Source organism: Peromyscus leucopus, chromosome 6, assembly GCF_004664715.2.
Source record: "Peromyscus leucopus breed LL Stock chromosome 6, UCI_PerLeu_2.1, whole genome shotgun sequence".
Taxonomy (NCBI): domain Eukaryota; kingdom Metazoa; phylum Chordata; class Mammalia; order Rodentia; family Cricetidae; genus Peromyscus; species Peromyscus leucopus.
Window position 1 is genome coordinate 99,468,330 of NC_051068.1, and position 24,126 is coordinate 99,492,455.

General features: G+C 40.9%; 1 protein-coding gene across 16 annotated transcripts in view; it reads left to right on the forward strand.

The window, feature by feature from the left end:
- Camk2d (calcium/calmodulin dependent protein kinase II delta) overlaps window positions 1-3,266 on the forward strand; it is a 253,455-nt gene extending 250,189 nt beyond the window's left edge. For 12 of the 16 annotated variants that reach the window (XM_028856030.2, XM_028856078.2, XM_028856068.2 and 9 more), the window contains one exon: window positions 1,133-1,479. Coding sequence is in view for 3 of the 16 variants with exons in the window: in XM_028856078.2 (XP_028711911.1) it covers window positions 1,133-1,136 (4 nt within the window). In the remaining 13 variants the exon portion in view is untranslated. Of the gene's footprint in view, window positions 1-1,132 lie in introns of all 16 variants that reach the window. The other 4 variants (XM_028856050.2, XM_028856105.2, XM_028856139.2 and 1 more) reach the window with 1 other exon arrangement.
- Window positions 3,267-24,126: the final 20,860 nt, after the last annotated feature.

A 24,126-nucleotide genomic window follows, 5' to 3' on the forward strand; every position in this document is an offset into this window, starting at 1 on the left:
GTGTGCCTGGTGTTCTTCCCCTTGTGGACACTCGCTCAGCAGTCCGTTCAGTGAAACTTGTATGAGGTCTTGGAAAATCCATTGTGGCTTTGCATGAGTCCTTAGTTCTAGTGTGCATTTTCTAGCAATGTCACCACCGTTTGAAAGGTAACAGACACCAAGAAGAACCTTTTTCCAACAGCTGGATCACATCACTTTCGCATCCTGGGGCTCTCACACCAAAAGCCAGTTATATCCGGGTTAATGCGGACAACTCTCAATTATCCAGAGCAACTTCTATTAAGCTTTGAAATCTTTTGGTGCCTTGCTGTCTTTTGGAAGTTGCCATGTCTCTTGGCTGGGGTTAATATGTACATGAGCTCACTGTGTCTGACTGAATGTAATGGTGCTAGCCTGGGGGAGGGGGTGGGGTGGAGGCTGGCCCCAATAGAAAGTCAAGCTGAACTTGAAACAAATACAAAGGAGGTCGTTCAAATAACGGACAGCTGACCGCAGTTAAAGTCACGTTTCTAAAGATGTGTGTCTTAAACTGGGAGTAGGGCACAGACATGAGTGGGTGCCACTGTTTATATTTTCTCCAAGCCAAGATGGAACAGAGCCTTCAAGAAACGATGCTCTTGGCTATTGATTAAAACAAATGGTGCTCTCAGCTATTGCTTTAAAGAAAAGAACTGAGTAAGAATAATCATTGTTTCTCTACTTTTTAGGCTGTATTCCTTGTTGAACTGACTTTTAATTTTGATTTCCCAAGGAATTTAAACATAATGAGCAAAAAGCACAGGGTCAAGTTGAATTTTGATTCTGTTTCAACCAAATACTAATATGAATTTATTAAATTTGTCCAGCAAATATGAATACTTAAAACACATATTTATATTTAATAATGTGATTGAGGCCTGTGACCCCTTCTAGTTTTTTTTTTTTTAGCTTAGCTTTATTTGAACAAATAGATACTATGGATTGCCTAGAATAGTCTTTGTTAAACATGTATTTTATCTTTCAAGGATCACAGGCAAAGATCTCATACAAAGTATTTCCATCTGAACTTTAGCTAAGTTATAAAATTGTACCCTAGTAACATCTATGGCAAAAAGTCTGGAAACAATATAATTTATTTCTTCCTCCTTTTCAGCTAATTGTCAACAGTGCCACTTCTGCATTCTGTTCTCAAGGCACCTGGAGGGTAATCCTGGGACGTCCTCTCCTCCTCTTCATGCATGTTTCTGAGTGCATGGAGTTGTGAAGGTTCTACATGTAATGCATACGTGACGCATCATCTTACCATATATTCCTTCCTATACATTGTTTACACTCCAGCTACTGGATGGGATGCTCCATGCAAACTTAAGTTACTGTTGGCAAACTATAGCGGGAGGTCAGACAAGAAAATTCCACAATATTCCAAGTTCAGCTGATCCATCAGGTTTCTCTGTTTATGCCAAGATTTAGAAGATTTAATTAAAATTATTGTTCTCCGAATGACAGTTTGTGAGAGAAAAGTAAATCTTTTTAGGATGCTGCCATTAATCTTTTTGGGCTTTTTGTTGGGATTTTGGGCTTGATTTTGTTGTTGTTGTTGTTGTTGTTGTTTTTAAGACAAATTATATATATCTATATCTTCAGTTCCTGGTATGATCCTGTAGAAATGGATGACTTTTCTCTGAAAGTGTTGGTGTTGTGTAAGTGGAATGGTTATGTGGGCAAAGTCCTGTGTGATTGTAGGAGCAGGAACCAGTTGGTGTCCTACCATCAAAGCCATGTTGATTTGGGTCAAACTGTATACTGGAAAAGTTTACATCATTTACAAGTTCGATTGCTTTCAGATAGGCACAGTTCTGGTGAACGCTTGACACTGATTTTTGTCTTTTCCTTCTCAAATCTGTGTTCTGTTTTCATTTTATACTAAATGTTTGCTTTTCATTTTTCCCATTCTTCTCTGTCTGTCTCTCTCTGTCTCTCTCTGTCTCTCTCTCTCTCTGTTGGTCTGTCTTTCTTTCTGTAGCTGGTAGTTCATAAAAACAACAGTAAAATTTGCATATGGAGGTAAAAATAAAAATCAAGGTCATTTGGTGGAAGCTAAAACTAGTACTTCCTGTCTCTTCAGGGCCCGTGGAGTTGTTAAAGATTTTAAATAAAGGTTTTTAACTCAGTGTAGACTAGCACTTGTGCATAGGTGTCCTAGCTATGTTGAAAGCATTGCATTGCTTGAGACTTGTGCTAACAGGAGGAAGAGACTACAACAGTGTCCTGGTTCTTTACCGAGTAGCGAAATTGCCTAAAGACCAAGTGGAGGTTGACCAGGGTGGCATGCACAGCACTTGTTTGGACCTTGTGGCATGTGAGGGCCTTTCCTGCCTCACTCTCACTAGCTAGTCACGTGAGGGATGTTCTCCACCCTCACAGTGTTTGAACTTGATCTGTGTGAAGTATGCAGCTCTGCTTCTCTCCGGAGTCACAAGGTCATCTCCCTGCCAGGAGCTAGGGATTTTCTGGATTCAAACAAAGAGGGAAAAGGAAATGCCCCAGTTTTCTTTGCGGTTCTCAGTTCTTCTTTGTTGATTCAGTCCCTGTGAGGCTGTTTCTCCGCGCTGAAATGCTCTGTGGTGCATGGACTCTCTCTCCATCAGCGTTACTTCAGCCATAGCTACTCACAGTCCTCAGAAGCCTATTTTTAAAGCAGAAGCAAAAAGCAAAAATAAGACACGCCCTCCCCTCTCTTTTCTCATTTCACCTCTCGGTGTTGATTGCTAATCACTTTAGATATTGTTGCTAGTGAATGTATGGTAGATGGGTTGAAGCTTTTCTGATAACTACATGATTTAAAACAATATATATTTAAAATGAATATATACAGTCAATGTATTGAGCCGTGTTAACCTGCCAATGAGATCTGTGAAAAACGTAATGGCCTCACTTTTTCCCTTTTTATTTCTTTTATATTTCTGTGAAGCAGCTCTCTGTGGCATACATGTATTTAAAAACACAAATAGTGGTAGAATGCTTTTTCTTTTCTTTTCTTTTTTTACACTTTCAACTTAGCATGTGGTGTTGAAGTATTACCATAGATCCAGTTTGTCTTCTGCACTAAGATGTGAGGAAATTGTGAATTGTTCTCTCCAGCACAGTGGAATCACACATTCATCATCTTCCATTGTTTTGAAAACACTGCAGTTTACCATGGGACACTGTATATATTTCTTGCCATAATGGTAAATGACCGATTGATATATTTAAGAGTTAATAAATTTGTGATTTCTGCTGACAAATGTGTCCATCTTTATTTCTTAGAAATACTCTATGCATGCGTGGTGCGCCACTACTGAGGACATTCTGTCCTGCCCTGGTCTCCTTTTGTAAACAACTTGCCATGACAATGGCAAGCTGTGTGTTCTTTGCACTGTTAGCTGAAAGGAAAGGAGTTGGTATCCTAAAAGCTTCTGTATGAGCACTGTTCCATCTGCCTCTTAGTAGACTGGAGAATGTCTCCCTCTGTTAACGCACGTCTGACAGTCAGCTCCAGCATACGGCACTAGCACTTCACAACTGCAGCGTGCAAAAGCACCATTAAAGTTCCACATACCATTTCTCACATCCACTCATGGGATTTACTTTCTTCCCTACAATACTCTTCCTCTGTTCAATTAACCCGAGCCTGACTCACTCACTGAGGTTCAGAATAGATTTGCGCCTCCTCCAGTGAATCTCCTTGGCAGCTTCTAGGTTCTTGTTTGCTCTGTCGTGACTTGCGTGGTAGCCAGCATTCACCGTTCCTCCTAGCCACATTGCTTTGACAGCATATCTTTTCCTTGTCTTCACTGGAGTAGAAAAGCCTGTATGGAACTGTGCATTCATCGTTGAACCCCTCCAGCCAAACCAGGGCAAGGACGGGATGGCCTGTTAATAAATAGTCATTGAACTGAGGCACACTGTAGGTGGCAACCTCAAGGGGAGGTCAGACAGCCCAGGGTGGGATGCTGGGCTCTGTCATCATTATCTTGATATTCTAGGCAAGTTGCTTCTTCCCTCTGAACTTCAGTTTCCATAATTATAAAATGAGTATAATTATAAAAGTTAAAATACAATATCCTGAGGATTAGAAATAGTAAATACAAAATTCCTAAAATACCATTTGGTGTGTATTAAATGGACATCATTGGGCATGGTGGTATATGGTTGTAATTTCAGCACTTTTGAAAGCTGAGACAGGGGGATTTAGATTGCCAGGCCAGTGTGGGCTACATGGAAAGGCCCTGTCTCAACAAAGCATGCATATAAACCCCTGCTACTCACTAAACACTCCTACTCCTGTTAGCATTCCTTGTTCCCGGTCAGGTGGGTGTAACTCTTGCCTTGCCATGGGCTGCTCTCTTAATTTAGGGTTACTGTTGTTACAATAACAGTAGAACAGGGCATACTTGTATTCCAGTGTCTCGGCAAGAAGATGAGAGCCATGGAGGGAGGTAGCCGTCTATCTGAAGGAGAGAAAGAGGAAATGGAGCTGATTGGAACATTCTGGGGTGGTTTTCAAGAATGTTAACTTTGAGTAGCTACAATTTTGAATTTCTGTGTAAATAAAAGAATTCTATATAATGTGAGGATAAATGTAGAAAACACAACTTTTGAGTTATTTCATTAAATAAAATCCCGACTTAGAACTTCTCATGTCTTCCGTGGCCTCCTTTGTTAGATTTTTTTAAATGATAATTTTACTTGAATTTTTGTTTTGGGGGGTTTGTGTGTGTGTGTGTATGTGTGTGTGTGTGTGTGTGTGTGTGTGTGTGTATTCACCTGTCAATGTCTAATAGCTTTCTTTATTGATCTCTGCTTTTTTTTTTTTTTTTTTTTTTTTTTTGTCTTGTGAGACAGGATCTCTCAATGAAGATGGGGCTTACCGTTTTAGCTAGACTGACTGGTCACCAAGCCCCAGGGATCCTTCTGGCCCCTCCTTGTTAGTGCTGGGGTTACAGTTGCCTGCTGTCGTACATGGCTTTTACAGACGTGCTAGGGATCCGAACACAGGTCCTCATTATTGTGCACCTAGCTAGCACTTCCTCCACTGAGCTGTTTCCCGGCTCATTTTTAACCTTTTGTAAATGAGCTGCCAACATTTTAAAATTGGACATACCATACAGAAGTCATGATTTGGTCCTTAATTAATTTCAAAAGTCTCAAAGTTCGGGCTCACTGATCAGTGCTCGCTCTAGCATCCTCACAGAAGCTGATGTTCCAGTGAAAGGTCGGCCCCACCCACGCTCACACAGCTGTTGCACCTCTTGGCCCTCTCCACCAGCTCCTTGAGCACTGGAAGGTTCAACCCTTTTCTTAAAATCCTGTTGGCTCCTGTTGGCACTTCAGGCTCCAGCAACAGGTATGGACAGATTAGTTTTAGGAGGCATTGCTAAGCATCCTCAAACCACAGATCTTGTCTGGATGATTCCTGTTAGCCCTCAGCAGTTAAATGCTTGGAAGCATTTGACTTTGTGTTGGGGGGGGGGCGGGGCAACGCACTCCCACTTGAATGTGCATGCAAGTAGAGACCCGGGGACAGTTCCTTAGGAACTGGGAACTGTCAGCTTTGTGTGTGCATGTTCACGGGAAGGGGAGTGAATGTGAATGTGTGCACATACACATGTGTACCTGGAGATTAGTGGTCAGTCTCTGGTGTAGTTCCTCAAGAGCTGCTTTCCTTCCTTTTGGGGAGAGAGTCTCTCACTGACACTTGGGACTTGCTGCTTCACCTAGACTGTCTGACCGCTGAACTCCAAGGACTTGCCAATCTCCACCTCCCCAGCATTAGTACCACAAGCCTGTGCCACCACACCAGACTTTTTACATGGGTGCTAGGGACCCAAACTCGAGTTTTCATGTTTGCACAGCAAGAACCTTACTAACAGCCCTTTGTCCAATCCAACTTTTTTCCTTTTTTCTTTTCCTTTCTTTTCTTTCTTTCTTCCTTTCTCTCTTTCTCTCTCTCTCTCTCTCTCTCTCTCTCTCTCTCTCTCTCTCTCTCATCTCTATCTCTATCTCTATCTCTATCTCTATCTCTCTCTTTTACTGGCTTAGAGCCAGCCAACCAGGCTAGGCTAGCTAGCTAGCAAGCCCCAGGGATATGTGTGTCTCTGCCCCTTCTTACTGGTATTACAAGCTTATGCTGCCACACCTGACTTTAAGATTTACTTACTTCATATGTATATGTGAGTGTCTGCATGTATGTTTGTACACCACGAGTGAGAGCCTGGTACCTGTGAATTCCAGAAGAGGACATCAGGTCTCCTGGAACTAGAGTTACAGGTGGCAGTGAGCCTCCGTCTGAGTGCCTGGAACTGAACCCAGGTCCTCTGCAGGAGCAGGAAGTGCTCGCTATGACTGAGTCAGTCCTCCAGCCAGTCTCTCTCCGTTCAGGAAGCCTCCACATCTCACATCCAGTTCACAGAGTCAGCAATTTTCCCCACGGTGTCGGTATAAATCTCCCAACACGGAACATGTCACAGTCAGCCACACTTCTTGAAAGCCTGTGCTTGTCCAGACCACACCTAATGTCCCGCCTAGCTCAGGCTGCCCTCAAATGTGTGACAAACTTCCTGCCTGTGCCTGGCAGTCGCTGGGATTATAAGCCTGAGCTCCCACACCCAGGTCTCCCCCGACTCTTTCTCTCTTAAACATTCCAACTTCCCACCTCACACTTTTTCTTTTTTTAGTCATAGTAACACAGTGACCATTATGTTGTTAAAACAAGGATAAATTTTTGATCCTCCTTTTATTTACTATCTCAGCAGCATCCCACCCAGTGGCTCCCAGTCTCCATTGTGAGACACACGCTGTTTTACACCTGATGCTCCACCAGCCTGTGGAGATGACACTTGCCTGATGCTCCCACCAGCCTATGGAGACACTGCTTCTCACTCTTTGGTTAGCCCTTTTTCTTAAAATTCTTTTTTTTTTTTAAATTTCTTCACTTATTCCCAGAATAATTGCACCTAATTTTCATGAATGTAAGTTACTTTAATGATTCTCAAACATATTCTTCTCACTTAGATCACATCTCCCCAACTCCAAACGTATACATATATGAAATCTACATTATAGATCCAATAGACATCTCAATTCAGCATGTCTACTACTTAGCCCCATCATTCTGCTCAAACCCTCTCTTACTGCTCATTCTTTATCTCAAGAATTGGCAACTTAGTTCTTATTGAACGGACCAGAAACCTTGCAATCATTTCCATTTAAAATACATTGCCTTTCAAATATAAACAGAATATGAGCACTAACATCTGCTGTCTGCTATCCCAGAATCAAATCACCATCATCTTGTTTATATTCCTGGAACATCATCCCCACTGGTCTCTCAGCTTTGGCTCTTACAGTTTCCCCATTCCCAATGCAGCAGCTAGAGTGGCCTAATTAATAGAAGTCAAAGCCCGTTCCTGCTCCGTGCAAACCCACATGATGGTTTACATTCTCACTCAAAGTAAATCCCTTAGAGTAGTCCCTACCTGGCATGGATCCTTGTTGTCCATCTCACCACATTCTTCCATGAACATTCCAGAAGTCTCAGCAGTTTCCCCGCACATGGAATACTCTTTCTCAGAGATCAAAGCAGGTAGCTCCTTCATCCCTTTACATACTAAACGTACCTTCTTGGCAGTACCACTGATGATTCTGAGATGCCAAACTCCCTCCCCTTGGACACTTCACATCCTCTTTCCCTGAAAATTTTCTCCTGAGCATTTACTATTTTTCATATTGATTTTCTCATTTGTCTTATTTATCATGTGTCTTCTCGGGTAAAATACGCCCAACACTGAGGACAGGCATTCTCAGTTCCTAGAAATACCTGAAATATAAGAGGTGATCAACAGATGTGTCTTAATGATGAAGTACTTGCCTCCCTCCCCCACCCCGTCTTATACTAAATGCTAAGACTCACAGCACATATGTATTATCTCACAGTAACATCAAGATTGCAGATTGCTTACATCACAGTTAATTGGGATAAATGGGGGAAAGAAGCTCTTATTGTGCAAATGTAGAACACTGCAAAAACAGAAAACTAACCTGGAAATATCATAAGTCATAGGTAGAATGTATTATTCCAGAGGAGAGATTCAGTGACTCAGTAACATAAAAAGGACTTGGGTTTTCCTCTCTCTGAGGCAGGGAATGGTTCCTGTGTATTACATGCTCATCGTAACTCCCAGCAATATCCCTGCTTCAACCTTCAGAGATTCAGGTGTGCACACCTCACCACCTGTTTCCGTTTTTCCAGAGAGTGTGAATTCTCTCCCTCAGGTAAAGAATCCCCATGGGTCTAGAATGGATCACGTGGTTCTTAGTGTCTTATCCAGATAGGACTCAGCCCTACAAGAGGCCTTCTTGCTCTTCTTCCACATACTTCTCCTTGAGGGAGGAAACGTTTTTCACAGCCCAGTGGCCCAGAGCAGGGTTGCAAGCTGTGCCCTATTTGTCTTGGACTAATAAAGACCTCCCATGAACTAGCTGGGCTACTACCCCTGGGCCAGGGATCAAGAAATAGGGGAAAGGAGTCACATAGTCAGATACTGGGTGTACTTCTCCTTGTTAAGAAGAGTAGAATAGGCACATAGGAACAGTCTATTATGATAGGTACATAGAAACAATATAGTATAATAGGCACATAGAAACAGTCTAGTAGAATAGGCACATAGAAACAGCCTAGTATGATAGGCACATAAGAACAGTCTAGTATAATAGGCACATAAGAACAGTCTAGTAGAATAGGCACATAGGAACAATCTAGAATAATAGGTACATAGGAACAGTCTAGAATAATAGGTACAAGGAACAGTCTAGTAGAATAGGTACATAGGAACAGTCTAGTAGAATAGGCACCCAGGAACAGTCTAGTATCTATTATACTAGGTGCTGACTTAGTTTTCTTTCTATTGCTGTGGTAAAGGCCATGGCCAAAATTAATTTGAGGAGGAAAATGTTTACTGAGCTTCTATGTCCTGAGTCACAGTGACATTAAAGAAAACCAAGGCAGGGACTGAGGCAGAGACCAGGAAGGAATACTGCTTACTGGCTTACATGCTCCTCATGACTTGCTCAGCCTGATTTCTTACACCACATAGGATCACCTGCCCAAGGGTGGCACCACCCTCAAGGGGCTAGGCATTCCCACATCAATTAATAATCAAGAAAGTGCCCTACTGACTGGCCTCCAGGCAATCTGATGGAATTAGTTTCTCACCTAAAGTTCCTCTTACCAAATAGCTCCAATTTATATCAAGTTGACCAGAGAGAGAGAGAGAGAGAGAGAGAGAGAGAGAGAGAGAGAGAGAAAGGAGCAAAGAAGAAAGAAAATGATCACAGGCACATAGGAAAAGTCAGAAAAAGCACTGATTTTTATTGCCCATTTTCATTATAAAAACAATTAAAGTTGAGTGAATAAATCATTAACTCAGACTCTCCTTCCCTGATGTGTGTGTCCTTCTTGCTGCTTTGGGCCACTCTCCTGGCCTTTGCTAGGAAATGCACTCATCTCACAGACTTTGCTCTAAGAATTTGAGGCATTTGACTCAGTTCGAAGCTATTCCCAGCTCCCATCCCAAGCAGAGTCTGTGGTCTCTAATCACACTGTGTCCCTTTGCTGTGTCTGTGTTCTCCAGTCACTTCAAGGGAAGTGTTTAACAAAGACCATTTCGTGCCTGAAACTAACACTCCGTGATGGATGTTCTTCACTTCTGCTTTTCTACTCTTTTTTTTCCTTCTTTTTTTTTTTAAATCAAATGAGTTTTTTGTTTGTTGTTTGTTTGTTTTGTTTTTGTGGGAGGTAGGGGATTGACAATTAACACAAGGATCTCATTTACTGTCCACCTACTGTTTCCACAGACTCAAAACCCACAAAGAGCTGACACTTGGTTCTTCCGCAGAGCTGTCCCCCACCCCTGAAGAAGCTTGCTGCGGTGAGGGAGCGGCGTGTGAGGTGGTGTCTGTGCAATGCTTCCTGTGCACTGTCACTGCTCATCCCAGGTGACTCAGAGGCTCCTCCAGGAGTTGCTTAGTCACCACAGTCTGGGAAAAGCAACCGTCACTCTCATAATTGACTTTCTGCTTTCGTGTGTCCCTTCAGTCTTACTAATAGCAGCCTTTTACCTCCCTGCCAACCCTTCCCCCACTCCCACAAAGGATCAGCCACGCTACTGTTTAAACTGTGCCAAAAACTCCCCGTGGGGCACAGGCTTAGAAGACTGATCTCCAAAACTGACAATAAGTTTACTCTCCTGCATTCCCTCGCTGCTAACCTATCCATGCTACTAAAGGATAACTTGATAATACAGCCGTACACAATCTGAAATGGAACCACGGGAAACTGGGTGTTTGGGGATGCTGCACAGGCATCTGGCTGACACTTAGAGATGATGAGTAGGAAAGATAACATAAAACAAAACGTCTCTTGTGGTAGGGACCCAAAACAGGAGGCACTGATGGAGCCTCTCTGACAGGTATTATAGCAAAAATGTCTACTATGGGCTCATGCCTGTCCTGTCCTGTCCAAGAGAGAGTCATGCTTCTGCCATGAATTCATTAAGAGCTCAACAGGTAGATAAATTCTGCTAAGGAGTCAAACTCAACCAAAAGAAGTGGCTTCAGGGGAAGTCAAACTCTACCACACGACCCATTCATTACTCATTCGCAAGAGATATTCCAAGGGTTGAGGGAGAGATATCCATAGCCTCACATAGCATGAGTGCTCTGCTGATGCCATGATTCCCTGTGGAGGAAGTGGGCAAAGGGACTGAGAAGAGGAACCAGAAATTGAGGTCCAAAGCCCCAGGTTCATGGGAAAGAAACCACAGTGTGTCTCCATCAGATTAATCTCATCATTGAGGTCCTAACAAAATTTCATTATCTGTTATAAGAAAGGCTATGCACGTCCTCCTGAGAGCAAATCTGAACACTTTCAGCTGACAGGAAGAAGCACTGTTCTGGCTCCTCGTAACCCCAGGCTCTGCTCCCATTGCCGTGCGTCTGGATTCTTTCCTGCTTCCCTCCAAGCTTACCAGAAAACCACATTTGGGATATGACTTTTATTATTTACTTTCCAGAAGAAATTTTATCATTTAGGGTATGATTCCTCCTCATCAAAAAGGACAGAGAACTATTCTACTCTTCATGGTATACAACAGTAATAAAAACAAGATCACTCTATGCATTCTCTCACAAGGTCATACTATGTGCATTCTCATATATTTTGGGATTTTTCTTTTTCACCAACTATATAATAAATTTCAGTTCAAAGAAATTTTGCTTCTGTAAGATCAGTGTTCCCACACTAACCTATATTTCTAGATGATATACATATTTCATTTATTCAGTGTTCGTTTGTATTTTTATTTTTTTGGAGTTCTTTTGTTTGGCTTTGGGATTTAGCATCTTGGTTTTGGTTTTGGGTGATGCTGGACATGGAATTTGGGACCTTGAGCATGCATGGCAAGTACTCCAACTCTGAGCTACATTCCCTCTTTTCAACTTTCATATGGACACAGACTCTTGCTGAATTCCATAGGGTAACCTTGAACTCACTATTTAGTCCAAACAGGCCTCCTCCTGAGTAGCTGGCATTACAGGTATACCACATGTCTAGCTCTCAATTGCCTGTTAAAGATCATTTATGTTTTCTTGTTTTCTTTGTACAATGAATATTCTCTCTGTTTTTTTGCACAGGCCCATGATTAGTTCCTTGGGGAAACTACCAGAGGAGAAAACACTGAGGGATCCTTGTAGGTTTAGCCTCTCTAAACAGTTGTTATCAAGCAGAAATTAATCAAGTATTAGATTATGTACCCCAGCTCACTCAGTAGTAAATCTTTATCTCAAACCTTGGTTTCCAAAGTGTTCTCAAGCCCTGTGTCCACTGTCTTCTCCACAGTTGGGTCATTAATAGCCACTTTAAGCCACGTGCTTGACATGGTCACAAGCTCAAGGACCACTTTGAGGGAATTCCAATGGTTAGTCTTCATTGCTAACTGGGTTAAGAATCAACCAGGAGAACAGGAAGGGGAGACTCACACCTTTAATCCGGGGACTCAAGAGGCAGAGGCGGGCAGGTCTCTATGACAACCAGCATGGTCTACATGGCAAGTTCCAGACTAGCCATGGCTACCTAGTGAGATCTTGTCTCATGAAACAAAACAAAACAAAGAGCCAACCGGAAGCTCACCTCTAGGTATGTCTGAGTTCATTTTCAGAGAGGAATAACTGAGAGGGGAAACTCCCCACGGATCCAGACAAAATAAAGGGGGGTCAGGAGAACACCAAAAGCCCTGCTTTTCCATTTTCGGTGCTGCCCTCCTCCCATCCCCACCCCCAGTCTCTGTGGTAAGGCTTGGTCCCCTGGGTGTTCCTATTGAGAGAAGCTGGATCATTTAGAAGAGGCGTTATGAGCGTTCCTTAGGACACTGTGGATGTGTCCCAGAAAGGGAACTGTGGGACCTCAGCCTCTTCCTCCTTGTTGCTTTCTGAGTGAGGTGAAGGGTTTTGCTTTAGCACACGCTCCCACCATGCCACAGGCCCAAAGCTTGAGGACTTGAACCTGAAAGCTGTGAGTATTTAAAGCATTTCTCTCTAATTTTCTCAGATTTTTAATAAATAATGATGATGAGAACTTGACTGGTGGAAGTGTCGTTATGACAGTGAGTTTTGCTTCACATAACCCTTGGCTACATTTCAGGGACCCTCAGGATGTTCTTAGGTCACATTTGAAGACCTTCTTAGAGAGATGTTGTCAGGAAGAAGTGTGGTACACAGCCAGCGGAGTGTTGGTGAAGGCTTGACAACCGGCAGACTAAGAGCACTCCACCTTCCTCCCCAACATTCAGAATGAGAGACTGTAAATAGTGACTTGATATTAAATAGATAATTAAATGTAAGAGGAGAACAAAGTACAGGCCACCAACAGTGAGCAGGATTAAAATAGATTTGGAAAGAAACAGGGAGGAAAACACAGTAATTGATTGCATGAGCTTGACATTCAGAAGATGGAAGAAAGGAGACAAGTTCATTTGAAGGTTCCCAAGGTGGAGGACCAGAGGCTGGGCTGAACGTTTTTGCCTAGAAAAATTTAAGAAGCAGATAAAACATTTGAAGTCGTGGGTGTCAGAGACTGTATGTCACATGTCCTTGGCGTGCGCTCACTGAGAGGCAAAGCAGATTCTGGAGGGCCCTGGAAACTGTCAGAAGAGAGCCTTACTTCTGTCACATGGGAAAAGGAACAAACTCCAGGCATTGATCTTTGGAAAGGTGCAGTTGGAGGTAAAACAGGACAAGGTACTAGGGCATCTGTTCTCAACCTGTAGGTTGTGACCCCTCTAGGGGGAGAGGAACTCTTTCACAAGGGCCTCCTTGAGTCTTTGGCTGAGAGCTGATGAGGGAACCTTGGCAAAACAATCAAAACAGATGAAAGGAAAATATATTCCCTGGGGCTCCCAAAGCCAAGAGACAAGTGGTGCTTTCTCTGCCTGAGCAGAAACACTGTTCTGAGATGTGGAGTTTTCTGTTCCCAGGGCTGGGAGATGCCATTTCTTTTCCTCTACTTCATCCTGACAGGCACCCCTTCCATAAGGGTGGAAAGTGATAAAACTTTGTTGACTTCATCTTTTACTTTGGGGAACAAAAGTTTACCTAACTCCTTATGGATAATTTCTGTGTTTTGGTTAAGCTAGCTTAGATAGCATAACACAGTCAGAGGGAGTCAAAAGAGACTGAAATATTGATTTGGGTGGAAGTATTCAGGAGAAATTAAGAATAAATGCTGCTTACATATGACACAAAAGTAAAAGCAAGAAAAAAAGATAAATTAGACTTTATGAAGAGTAGTAAATGTGTTAGTCAAAGGGACACATGAAGAAAGTAAAAAGGCAAAGCATAACGTGGAAGAAAACATTTTCAATTTTATGAAGGTGTAGGACACAGACTTTTCTTGTATCTGCACACATATTCTCTCACAACTCAACCAAAAAACTCAGTTTTAAATGTGGCAAAGAACTTGAATGTATGTTGCTTCAAAGAAGAGATCTGAATGACCAGTGAGCCCATGAGAAGGTATCTTTAGGGAAATACATGTCAAACAGATAAGCTATCAGAGAGTCACAGGTATTGTAGGGATACAAAGAAATGAAAAATCCCTCTGCATCACTATGGGGATGTAAAATGATCCAGCCATTAGGAAAGATAATCTTACAGGTCCTCAAAATCATAAGATGGGGTTTTATGACTAGACTATCCAGTCATTCCATACCCAACTATTTATCCCCAAGCACTGAAAATATATATACATATAAAAATATATACAAGTGATAATAGTGATATTACAATCACTGTTCAATAGTGATATTTTTAGAAGACAAAGTATAGAATCTGACATCATGAACAACTGCACAAAGTGTAGCACAATCAACTAAAGACATATTATTCAGCCTTAAGAAAGAATGCATTTACTATTGCTGTGAAGAGACACCATGAACATGGCAACTCATAGAAGAAAGTTTATTCAGGAATTACAGTTTCAGAGGGTGAGTCTATAACCATCATGGCGGGGAGCATGGCAGCAGGCAGGCCAGCAAACATGGCACTGGAGCAGCAGCTGAGAGCTTACATCCAATTCACAAGGAGGAAGTAGAAACAAAGCTAATTTCAGAATGGCATGGACTTCTGAAACCTCAAAACTCACCCACAGTGACATAGCTCCTCAAACAAGGCCACATTTCTTAATCCTTCCCAAACAGTTCCAATAACTTGGGACCAAGCATTCAAATATGTGGGCATAGGGGCCAGTCTCATTCAAACCACCAGAGATTTTAAAAGCCACAGGACCAAGAAGTCTGATGTGAGATTGTGTTTCCTAGAAATGACAGCGGGGCCAGGCCCATGATACATCAACAATATGGCCACCTAAACAACGACAATATCAATAGACATGCTAGCACGGAAGGGGGAATTGTCATGGGGTCCCATTCCTAGACAAAATAGCTATAGGCAATTGATTCCAGAGAAAGGGAGAATTAGCTTCCTCACGGACAAGTATCCTAGTTGATTCTCCAATACAAAGTGGTCAGCTCTGAGAAACATGTACACACAGGCAAGAAAAACAAATTCAGCAGGTTATATTCATAAATTTGTGTGTGTGTGTGTGTGTGTGTGTGTGTGTGTGTGTGTGTGTGTTACAACAACTTCCACAGAGATTGAAACATTCCATCTTGAAAGGGAAGTTCTTTAAAACAGAGGTTAAAACTCAAAATAATTTCAGGAAGTCCCTGAAACTGACCAGATTCACTAGGCAACACACACCCAAAAGCAAACAACAAAGATTGCTGAGAGTCACTCTCAGACAAGCAAGACCTGAGACCAGACCAACTGGCTAGAAAAAAGCAGAAACCAGCCCACTTGCCTAGAAGAGAATTGGACCAACTGAGGCACTTGGTAAGGGCATTCTCCAACCTTTTGAGCTGCCTTCAGGCTGTGCAGTGTGCTCCAGATTCCAGCTTTTGTGTGCTGTTACCCACATTGGGGTGGGCATTGGTGATGCAGCTGTCTTTGAGTGAGTAGCCTCTCATTCATATTCCTGTAAGTCACCTCAATAAAACTCATTGGTTCACCAAGTTGGACTTTGGTGATACCTATACTTTAGTAGCTGTTGTGTGCTCTTGATCTGGGGTGAACAGACATGTATGAAGTGTCTCCCCAGAAAAAGTTTCATCATACAACAATATGTAATAATAATGACCAAAGAAAATGGGCCTTCATTTTCTTGGGAGCAAGGAAGACAAGGGAGGAGGTGGCAGGAGGAAAGGGAAGGGGCAAGTGATGGAATATTTTAATGAAAAATAATTGCACAAAAATGTTTTAAAAGAATAAATATGCTCTTGTCTTAGTTAGAGTTTCTATTACTGTAATAAAACACCATGACTAAAAACAGCCTGTAGTCTGTAATGAAGCAAAGTCAAGGAAGGAAATCAGGGCAGAACCTGGAGGCAGGAAATAAAGCAGAGGCCATGGAGAAGAGCCACTTACTGGCTTGTACCTCATAGCTTGCTCAGCCTGTTTTCTTATAAACCCCAGGACTGTGTGCCCTGGGTGGCACCATCCACAGTGGGCTGTACTCTCCTACATCAGGCACTAATTAAGAGAATGCCACAAACTTGTCTGTAGGCAATCTGATGGAAACATTTCCTCAGTTGAGGTTTATCTTCCTAGATAACTCTTACCAAGTGTCAAGTTGACAAAAACCTAGCCAGGGGCAGTGCTAAACTATGGATGAACCTTGAAAACATTACACTAAGTAAAATAAGCCAGCGGCAAAAAACCATATTCTCTATGAGTTTGTTTATATAAAATATCTAGACTAGGCGAATCCATAGAGAGAGAGTGGGCTACAGAGGACAGTAATAGTGGTAGAGGGGCAATTTACTCAAAAGCATTGAAAACATTGTTCACATGTGATAGGAATTTGGGAGATAGAAGGTTTCTTAGCTGATGCTAGAAGTGTTCCAGAGTAATTAATAGATTGTACATTGCTGTAATGCTTACATTAGTAATTTTATGATATTTGAATGTAATCTAAAACCAGCCAGGTATGGTGGCCCATGACTTTAATCTCAGCACTCAGGAGGAAGAGGAAGGCAGATTTCTATGAGTTTGAGGCAAGTCTGGTGCACATAACAAATTCCAGGCAAGCCACAGTTACATAGTGAGATCCTATCTCAAATATAAAATAAAATAAAAGTACTGGAAACATGGGCTGGAGACATAGCTCGTTGGTTAAGAGTGCTGGTTGATCTTCAAGAGAACCTGGGTTTGCTTTCCAGTACTCCATTCAGAATTTTCACCATGAATAGAAAAAAACTACTTGAAATGATACAACAAAGGGGAATTGTATGTCTAATATTCTAAGAGAGTCCTCTTTAGTTTGAGGTCTGGACCATCTCTCACTGAGAACATTTTCTTCATCACCAATTTTAGGCCACAATGTCTAAAGTTTCATCTGATATCTTTCTGATATCTTTCTGTGGAAGATTACCTAAGAACTTTCTTTAAGTGAGAGTAAGAATTAGGGTCAAATATGAGGTGTAAATGATGGTGGGGAACTAGTACGGGAAAGAATCCACACAATCACAAAACTCAAGTCACAGAAAAATTCATGCAGCACTTCAATCAGGGAATTAAAAAAAATGACCAGGGTTACACTGTTAATTGATAAATCTGCATTTCAGTGAAAAAATAAAAGTGGATGAGTAGCAGACACCCGAGTGGAGATCAGGGCTATAAAGGTAACCCAAAGCAAGCCAGACTCTTCTGCAATACTTTACTTACTTTGGTAAAACTGAACAAAAGTGTCTGAAAACACATCTTCCATAGGTTCACATAACCCTCACAGAAGAATTGAGGGATGTCCCTCAAAGCCATTCCAGAGATAGCCACTTGGCAAGGAAGAGTCTCCAGGGCATGGAGCCAAGATCAAGAGAATAATGGTAGAATTCGAATCAGAAAGCTGCTTTCTCTTCGCATCAAGGGTGATGCCACCAAACTTTCAAATGAAAAGGTTTAGGATACACTACAATGAAAGAGAGTATGACCTTAATGCAAGCTAGCATGCCTCAAAAAAAAAAAAAAAGGTCATAAGTGGACTGTTGACCAAGTTTCAGTGTCTCCAATGAAGCCATTCAAGCCAGAAAAGTGTTTGTGCAGAGCAAAGTATGCGATATAATAGGTAATGGATTATAGAATCGTTTAGTATTCTTCTATGCAAAGCCTCTGTGGATGAGCCACCACTGGCAGGTGAGTTACTTCCACAGGTGAACAGACTGTCAGGGAATGAAAACAGTGACCTGTGGAAATTCCCCGAGGGAAGCCAACAAATTATTTCTTGATTTACAACTTTGTAAATCAAGTCTTATAAATATTTCCTGGTCAAACGTTTTTTCCAAATGAGCAACACTTGTGGTCCACAGTATTCCTCTAAGTCATTTTGACATATACAGTCTCGTCTCTCACTACCCTGTGTGGCTCTTCCCTCCTGTGGGTGTTGGGATGCTTTGTAACCCTATGTTGGCATGTCTGATAGAGCTGTGCTCATCATCGCAGGGCAGGACTGAAGAGTCTAAGAAGTAGGGACAGGGAAGCAAATATTTTCTGTGTACTTTATACATGGTCTTGACTGCCCTGTTGGATGGATTGTGAAGCAAAACATTTAATAACCAACCTGTGTGCTTCCCTTCTGTTATACAGAATTATTACTGGGACTAGCTTCCCAGAAGCAGACCACATTTCCCAACTCCCCACATGAGCCGGCAGAGTCTTGTGAACAGTTCCCAGCAATATGCACAGAAGGAATGTGGGTCACTTTTAAACCTTGAATCTGTAAAGCAGATGTGATTTTTCTGTTTTTGCTTTCTCAATTTAGCATGAGAAGCAGAGGATTTTGTAACTCTAAGGGAAGGCAAAACCACAAGTGGACAAAACCTGCATCTCCATGTGTGAAGGTTCACAGACTACAGTGACCCACACTGGTTATTCCATCTTTATTGGCCTAACTCACTGAGACTTGGCAGAAATTTATATTTATTGTGATAAATATCATGAAAAGTAGAATATATATGTATATCTGTGTATATATATATATCTTAGTCATATAAGCTGAGAGTTGATGTATTAACTGAAAATGCAATATAAAGACATTACAGAGTCACACTATTTTTGATAAGAAAAACATATAAACGGGAGTAATAAAGAATATGTAGTCCAGCCCACCTGCAATTCCTAGGGATTCAGCCTCTTGGTACAGACCCACCATCCCCCTAGTTCTTCCTGGAGGCCCCATTCAGTCTTTCCTTTTAGCTCATTTTCATTCCTTTGTGACTCCTAGATGATCTGCAGAGCAGTTCTCTACCAGGAACCCCATAACCACCAGACTTGGCTAGAATGCAGAAACAGTTTCTACCAGGGACACCACAGTCACCACAATTGGCTAGGACTCAGGGCTGCCACAACCAACACACTTGGCTAGGACCCAGAATGGGCAAGAGCAGCCAAAGAATGGAACATCCACCCAACAAGGATGATACCAGATATCTATACCAAGAAACACTTCAAATATCATACTCTAGGAATTAACTAACCTACAAGACAAATACTTCAAAATATCAATTATGAATATGTTCAAGAACATTGAAGAGGATATGAATAAATGCCTTAATGAAGACCATAAAACATAAACAGTTGAATGAATATTGAAAAAAATCAATAAATGAAAGCATAATTTACCAAAGAAATGGAATCACTAAGGAAAATCCAAAATGAAATAAAATTGAAATGAAAAACTGTGTATGTCAAGCAAAGTAAGTAAGCCTCGGATTAAAAAACATGAAAAAGAGAATTTCAGATTTGAACAAAAGGTGGAAGAAGTGGATAACTCAGCCAAAGAAAATGTTAAATCTAAAGAAATTCAGGAACAAAACATTCAGGAAATCTGGGACAGTATGAAATGGCCAAACCTATGAATAGTAGGTATAGAAGAAGGTCAAAGGCACAAAAAAATATTTTTAACAAAATCATAGAAAATTTCCTCACTCTAAAGAAAGAGATGCTTAGAAAGGTAAAAGAAACATACAGAGCACCAAATAGACAGGGCCAGAAAAGAAACTTCCATGAAACATAATAACCAAAACACTAAATGTATAGAATAAAGTAAAGATATTAAAAGCTTCAAGGGTAAAGGATCAAGTCACATATAAAGTCAGGCCCATTGGAATAACACCTGACTTTTCATTGGAAACTTCGAAGGCCAGAAGTGCCTGGAGGAATGTTGTACAAGCTATAGGAGACCACAGAAGCCAGCCCAGACTACTATAACCAGCAAAACTATCAACCACAATCAACAGAGAAAGACAAACATTCAGGACAAAACAAGATTTAAGCAATTTCTGTCCACGAATCCCATTCCACAGAACAGTATTAGAATGAAAACATCAGTCTGAAAAGAAGTTTAACTATACCCAAGGGGACACACGGAACAAGTAATCCCAAAACAGTTAATTAAAAGGGGAAGAAAAATCATACAATAACAACAATATAGTAGAAATTAATAAACACTGCTCATTAATAACTTAATATTAGTGGTCTCAATTCCCCAATAAAAAGGCATAGACTAAGAGATAGGATTGGAAAACAGTATCTGTAAACCTGTTTCATCCAAGAAATACATCTCACCACCAAGGATAGACATCACATTAGGGTAAAAGGAAAGAAAAAGATATTCCAAGAAAATAGATTTTTAATATCTGACAAAACAAGGCTTCAAAATAAAAAAAAACAATCAGAAGAGATAAGGAAGGATAACACATACTCATAAAAGGAAAAACCCACCAAGAGAATATTATAATTCTAAAACTTTATGTACCAAACACAAGGGCATCCAAGTTCATAAAAGAAACACTAATACAGCAAAAGTCACAAACTGACCTTCACACAGTGATGATGGGTGACTCTAACACCCCACCCTCACCAACAGACACGCTATCCAGACAGCAACTAAACAGAGAAACGCTGGAGTTAAATAACATCACAACTCAAACAGACCAAGTAGGTGTCTGGAAAACGTTCCACCCAAACACTAAAGAATAGACTTTTTTCTCAGCAGCCTATGGAAATTTCTCCAAAACTGATCACACAAAGCAAGTCTCAACAGATACAAAATAATTTAAATAATACCCTGAATCCTATCTGACGATATAATTTAAAGCTGGGTACAAACGATAACAGAAATGGCAGAAAATAGAAAAAGTCATGAGAGCTGAACAATACCACTGATTGAAAAATGGATCAAGATAGGAATCAAGAAAGAAATTAAAATTTTTTAATGAATGAAAATAAAAACACATCATAGGTGAGTTCATAGCACTAAGTAAGTATCAACATAAAAAAACTGAAAAGACCTCATATTAATAACTTAACAGCACACCTGAAAGTTCTAGAAAAACATGAAATAATATTACACAAAAGGAGTAAATGGGAAAAAATAAAGTCAGGGCTGAGATTAATAAAATAGGAAAAAATTACAAAGAATCAATAAAATGAAGAGTTAGTTCTTTGAGAAAAATCAACAAGATTGACAAGACTTTAGCCAAATTAGCAAAAAGATTGAGAAAGAAAATCAAAATTAATAAAATCAGGGATGAAAATAGAGATAATATAACACTAAATAAATGAAGAACATCCTAAGGACCCACTTTAAAAGTCAGTATTCCACCAAACTAGAAAACCTAAGAGACAGATTTCTTGACATATATGACCTACCAAAGTTAAATCAGGAAGAAATAAACAATTTAAACATACCTCTAACTCTGATGAAACAGAAACAATAATGAAAAAAATCTAACCAAAAAAACCTCAGGACCAGATGGATTCAATGCAGAGTTCTACCATACCTTCAAAGAAGAACTAAGGCCAATAGTCCTCAAATTATTCCACAAAATAGAAACTGAAGGAATATTTCCTAGTTACTTTTACAAAGCCACTACTACCCTAACAAGAAGCCCACACACACAAAAAGAAAATTATGGAAATATATCCCTTATGAGCATAGGTGCAACATTCTCAATACTTAGAAACAGAATTCAAGAACACATGAAGAAGATTACCCATAATAATCAAGTTGGCTTTAACACAGAGATACAAGAGTGGTTCAACATATATAAAGGAATAAATATAATCCATCATATAAACAGACTGAAAGGTAAAAAAAAAAATATATGATCACCTCATTAGATGGAGAAAAGGACTTTGACAAAATCCAACATCCCTTTATGGTGAAAGTTCAGGAGAGACTGGAGATACATGGGATGTACCTCAACATAACAAAAACAATTTACAACAAGCCCAACATCATCCTCAATTTTTTGAGAAAAACTCAAAGCATTTCCACTAAAATCAGGAACAAGAAAGAATTTCCACTCTTTCCATATCTATTCGACATAGTATTTGAAATCTTAGCTAGGGCAATAAGACAACTGAAGAAGATCAAAGGGATATGTCACATTTAATGATGATAAGGATGAGAATGAGGATGAGGATGCTGCTGTTGCTGCTGCTGCTGCTGATGATGATGATGATAACAGGGCCAGCAAGATGGCTCAGCAAGTAAGGGCCCTTGCAACCAGGCCTAAATATCTGAGTTCATTCCTTGGTGGAAAGAGAGAACTAACTCCTACAGGTTGTCCCTTTACCTCTACAGGAACACCATAGCATTTGTGTCTAGTTGTGGTTTAAATGTGAATGGCCCCCATAAGCCCATATATTTGAATGATTGGTTCCTAGTTAGTAGAACTGTTTGGGAAGGATTGAGAGTATGGCCTTGTTAGAAGAACTATGTCAATGGAAGGGTGGGCTTTGAGGTTTCAAAAGCCCATGCCAAGCCCAGTCTCTCCCTCTCCCTCTCCCTCTCCCTCTCCCTCTCTCCTCTCCCTCTCCCTCTCCCTGTCCCCTCTCCCTCTCCCTCTCTCTCTCTCCCTCTCTCCCTCTGTGTCTGTGTCTCTGTGTCTCGCTCTGTCTCTCTGTCTCTGTCTCTCTCTTTCCTCCCTCTCTCCCTCTCTCTCTCTAACTTGTGGATCAGATGTGAGCTTTCAGCTTCTGTTCTAGCAGCATGCCTGTTTGCCTGCCATCAACCCCCCACCACCATGATGATCATGAACTTACCCTCTGAAACTGTAAGCAAGTCCCCAACTAAATGATTCATTTATAAGAAGGCTTGGTCATGGTGCTTCTTCACAACAATAGAACAGTGACTAAGACATGTGCTTTCTCATCACCAATAAATAAATGAAATAAAAACTACTAACTCATTAAAATAATAATAACAGAACTCTAATATACTGTATTAGCCTTTAGTTTCCTTGGATTGAGAATGTCATGAAAGCAGAAGTTTTTATTAATGTCAGTTTTTAGAAAAAAATGATACTGTTGCATCATTATAAACTTTCTAAAGCAAGTTAAGTGTGTAGGCTGTAACAGCAGCTTCCCAGACATGACTGACCTAATGCTGTGATTCATAATTAAGAACTGTCTAATTAGGGTAAAAATTGGCTCCTGAAACCACTTGGGAACAGCATGGCAATGCAGGCGGTGGTGTCTTTCCCTAGAGGAAAGCTGAAGTGCCACCAGCTCTGACTACCTGTGCAAACATGCTTTCTGTAACCATGGCAACAAGGCTGATGTCGTTATTAAACAGGTTTCTGCTCTCAGTCCCATAAGAGTAAAATCAGCTTTCCCAGACACCAGATGAGTCAATGCTTTAGCCTCGTTAACATGCTGTAGCCCTTCAGTCTGCTAACAAAAGCCATTTAACCTGATGATTAAAATAATGCAGTCAAGCAGCAAAGATCCCAGTAAGAAATGCCACAAAAAGCTAGTGAAAGTAACACTAAACCCTTTAAATGTGCACGTATTTTCTAAGAGCCCAGAACTCTCTAGGTATGGAAAGGTAACACCAGGGTGCAGTGCACAGAAACTCACAAAGAATTTCACTTAGTCCTAAAGAACTGACAGGGTTTCCAGGACAAAGAAACTCCTGATGATTTTATGTGGCCTCTTCAAAGGGCCTTGGAGCCAGAGAAGAGGATGTGTCCTCTCACCGCTGAAACAGAGGGCTGAGTGGACAAGAAGGAGAAAACCCAGTGCCTACTTTTGTGTGGAAAAGAGCAAATTAAATACTTGGGGACCTTCTGAAGCAACGATGTGGCTTTTGAAACTGTAAACATGTTTTCCTAGAAGACAAAGAGATTAAGCTGGATGCTAAGACTAACATTTGACTGTCAAAATAAGAATTCAGGATCAGATTTTCCCATAGTCAATACAGAGAGAGAGAAAGAGAGACAGAGACAGAGATAGAGAGACACAGACAGAGACAGAGACAGAGAAAGAGAAAACAGAAACATACAGCCTCCAAACTGATTACCCCCACCAACCCCCACCGGTATGGATGGCCTTTAGTACAAATACTTGAAGCATCATTTTTTAAGCAACATGCTACAATTTCATAATCTTTAGATAGCAAGTCTGCTGACAGTCTTATGTGAAGAGTCTTGATGA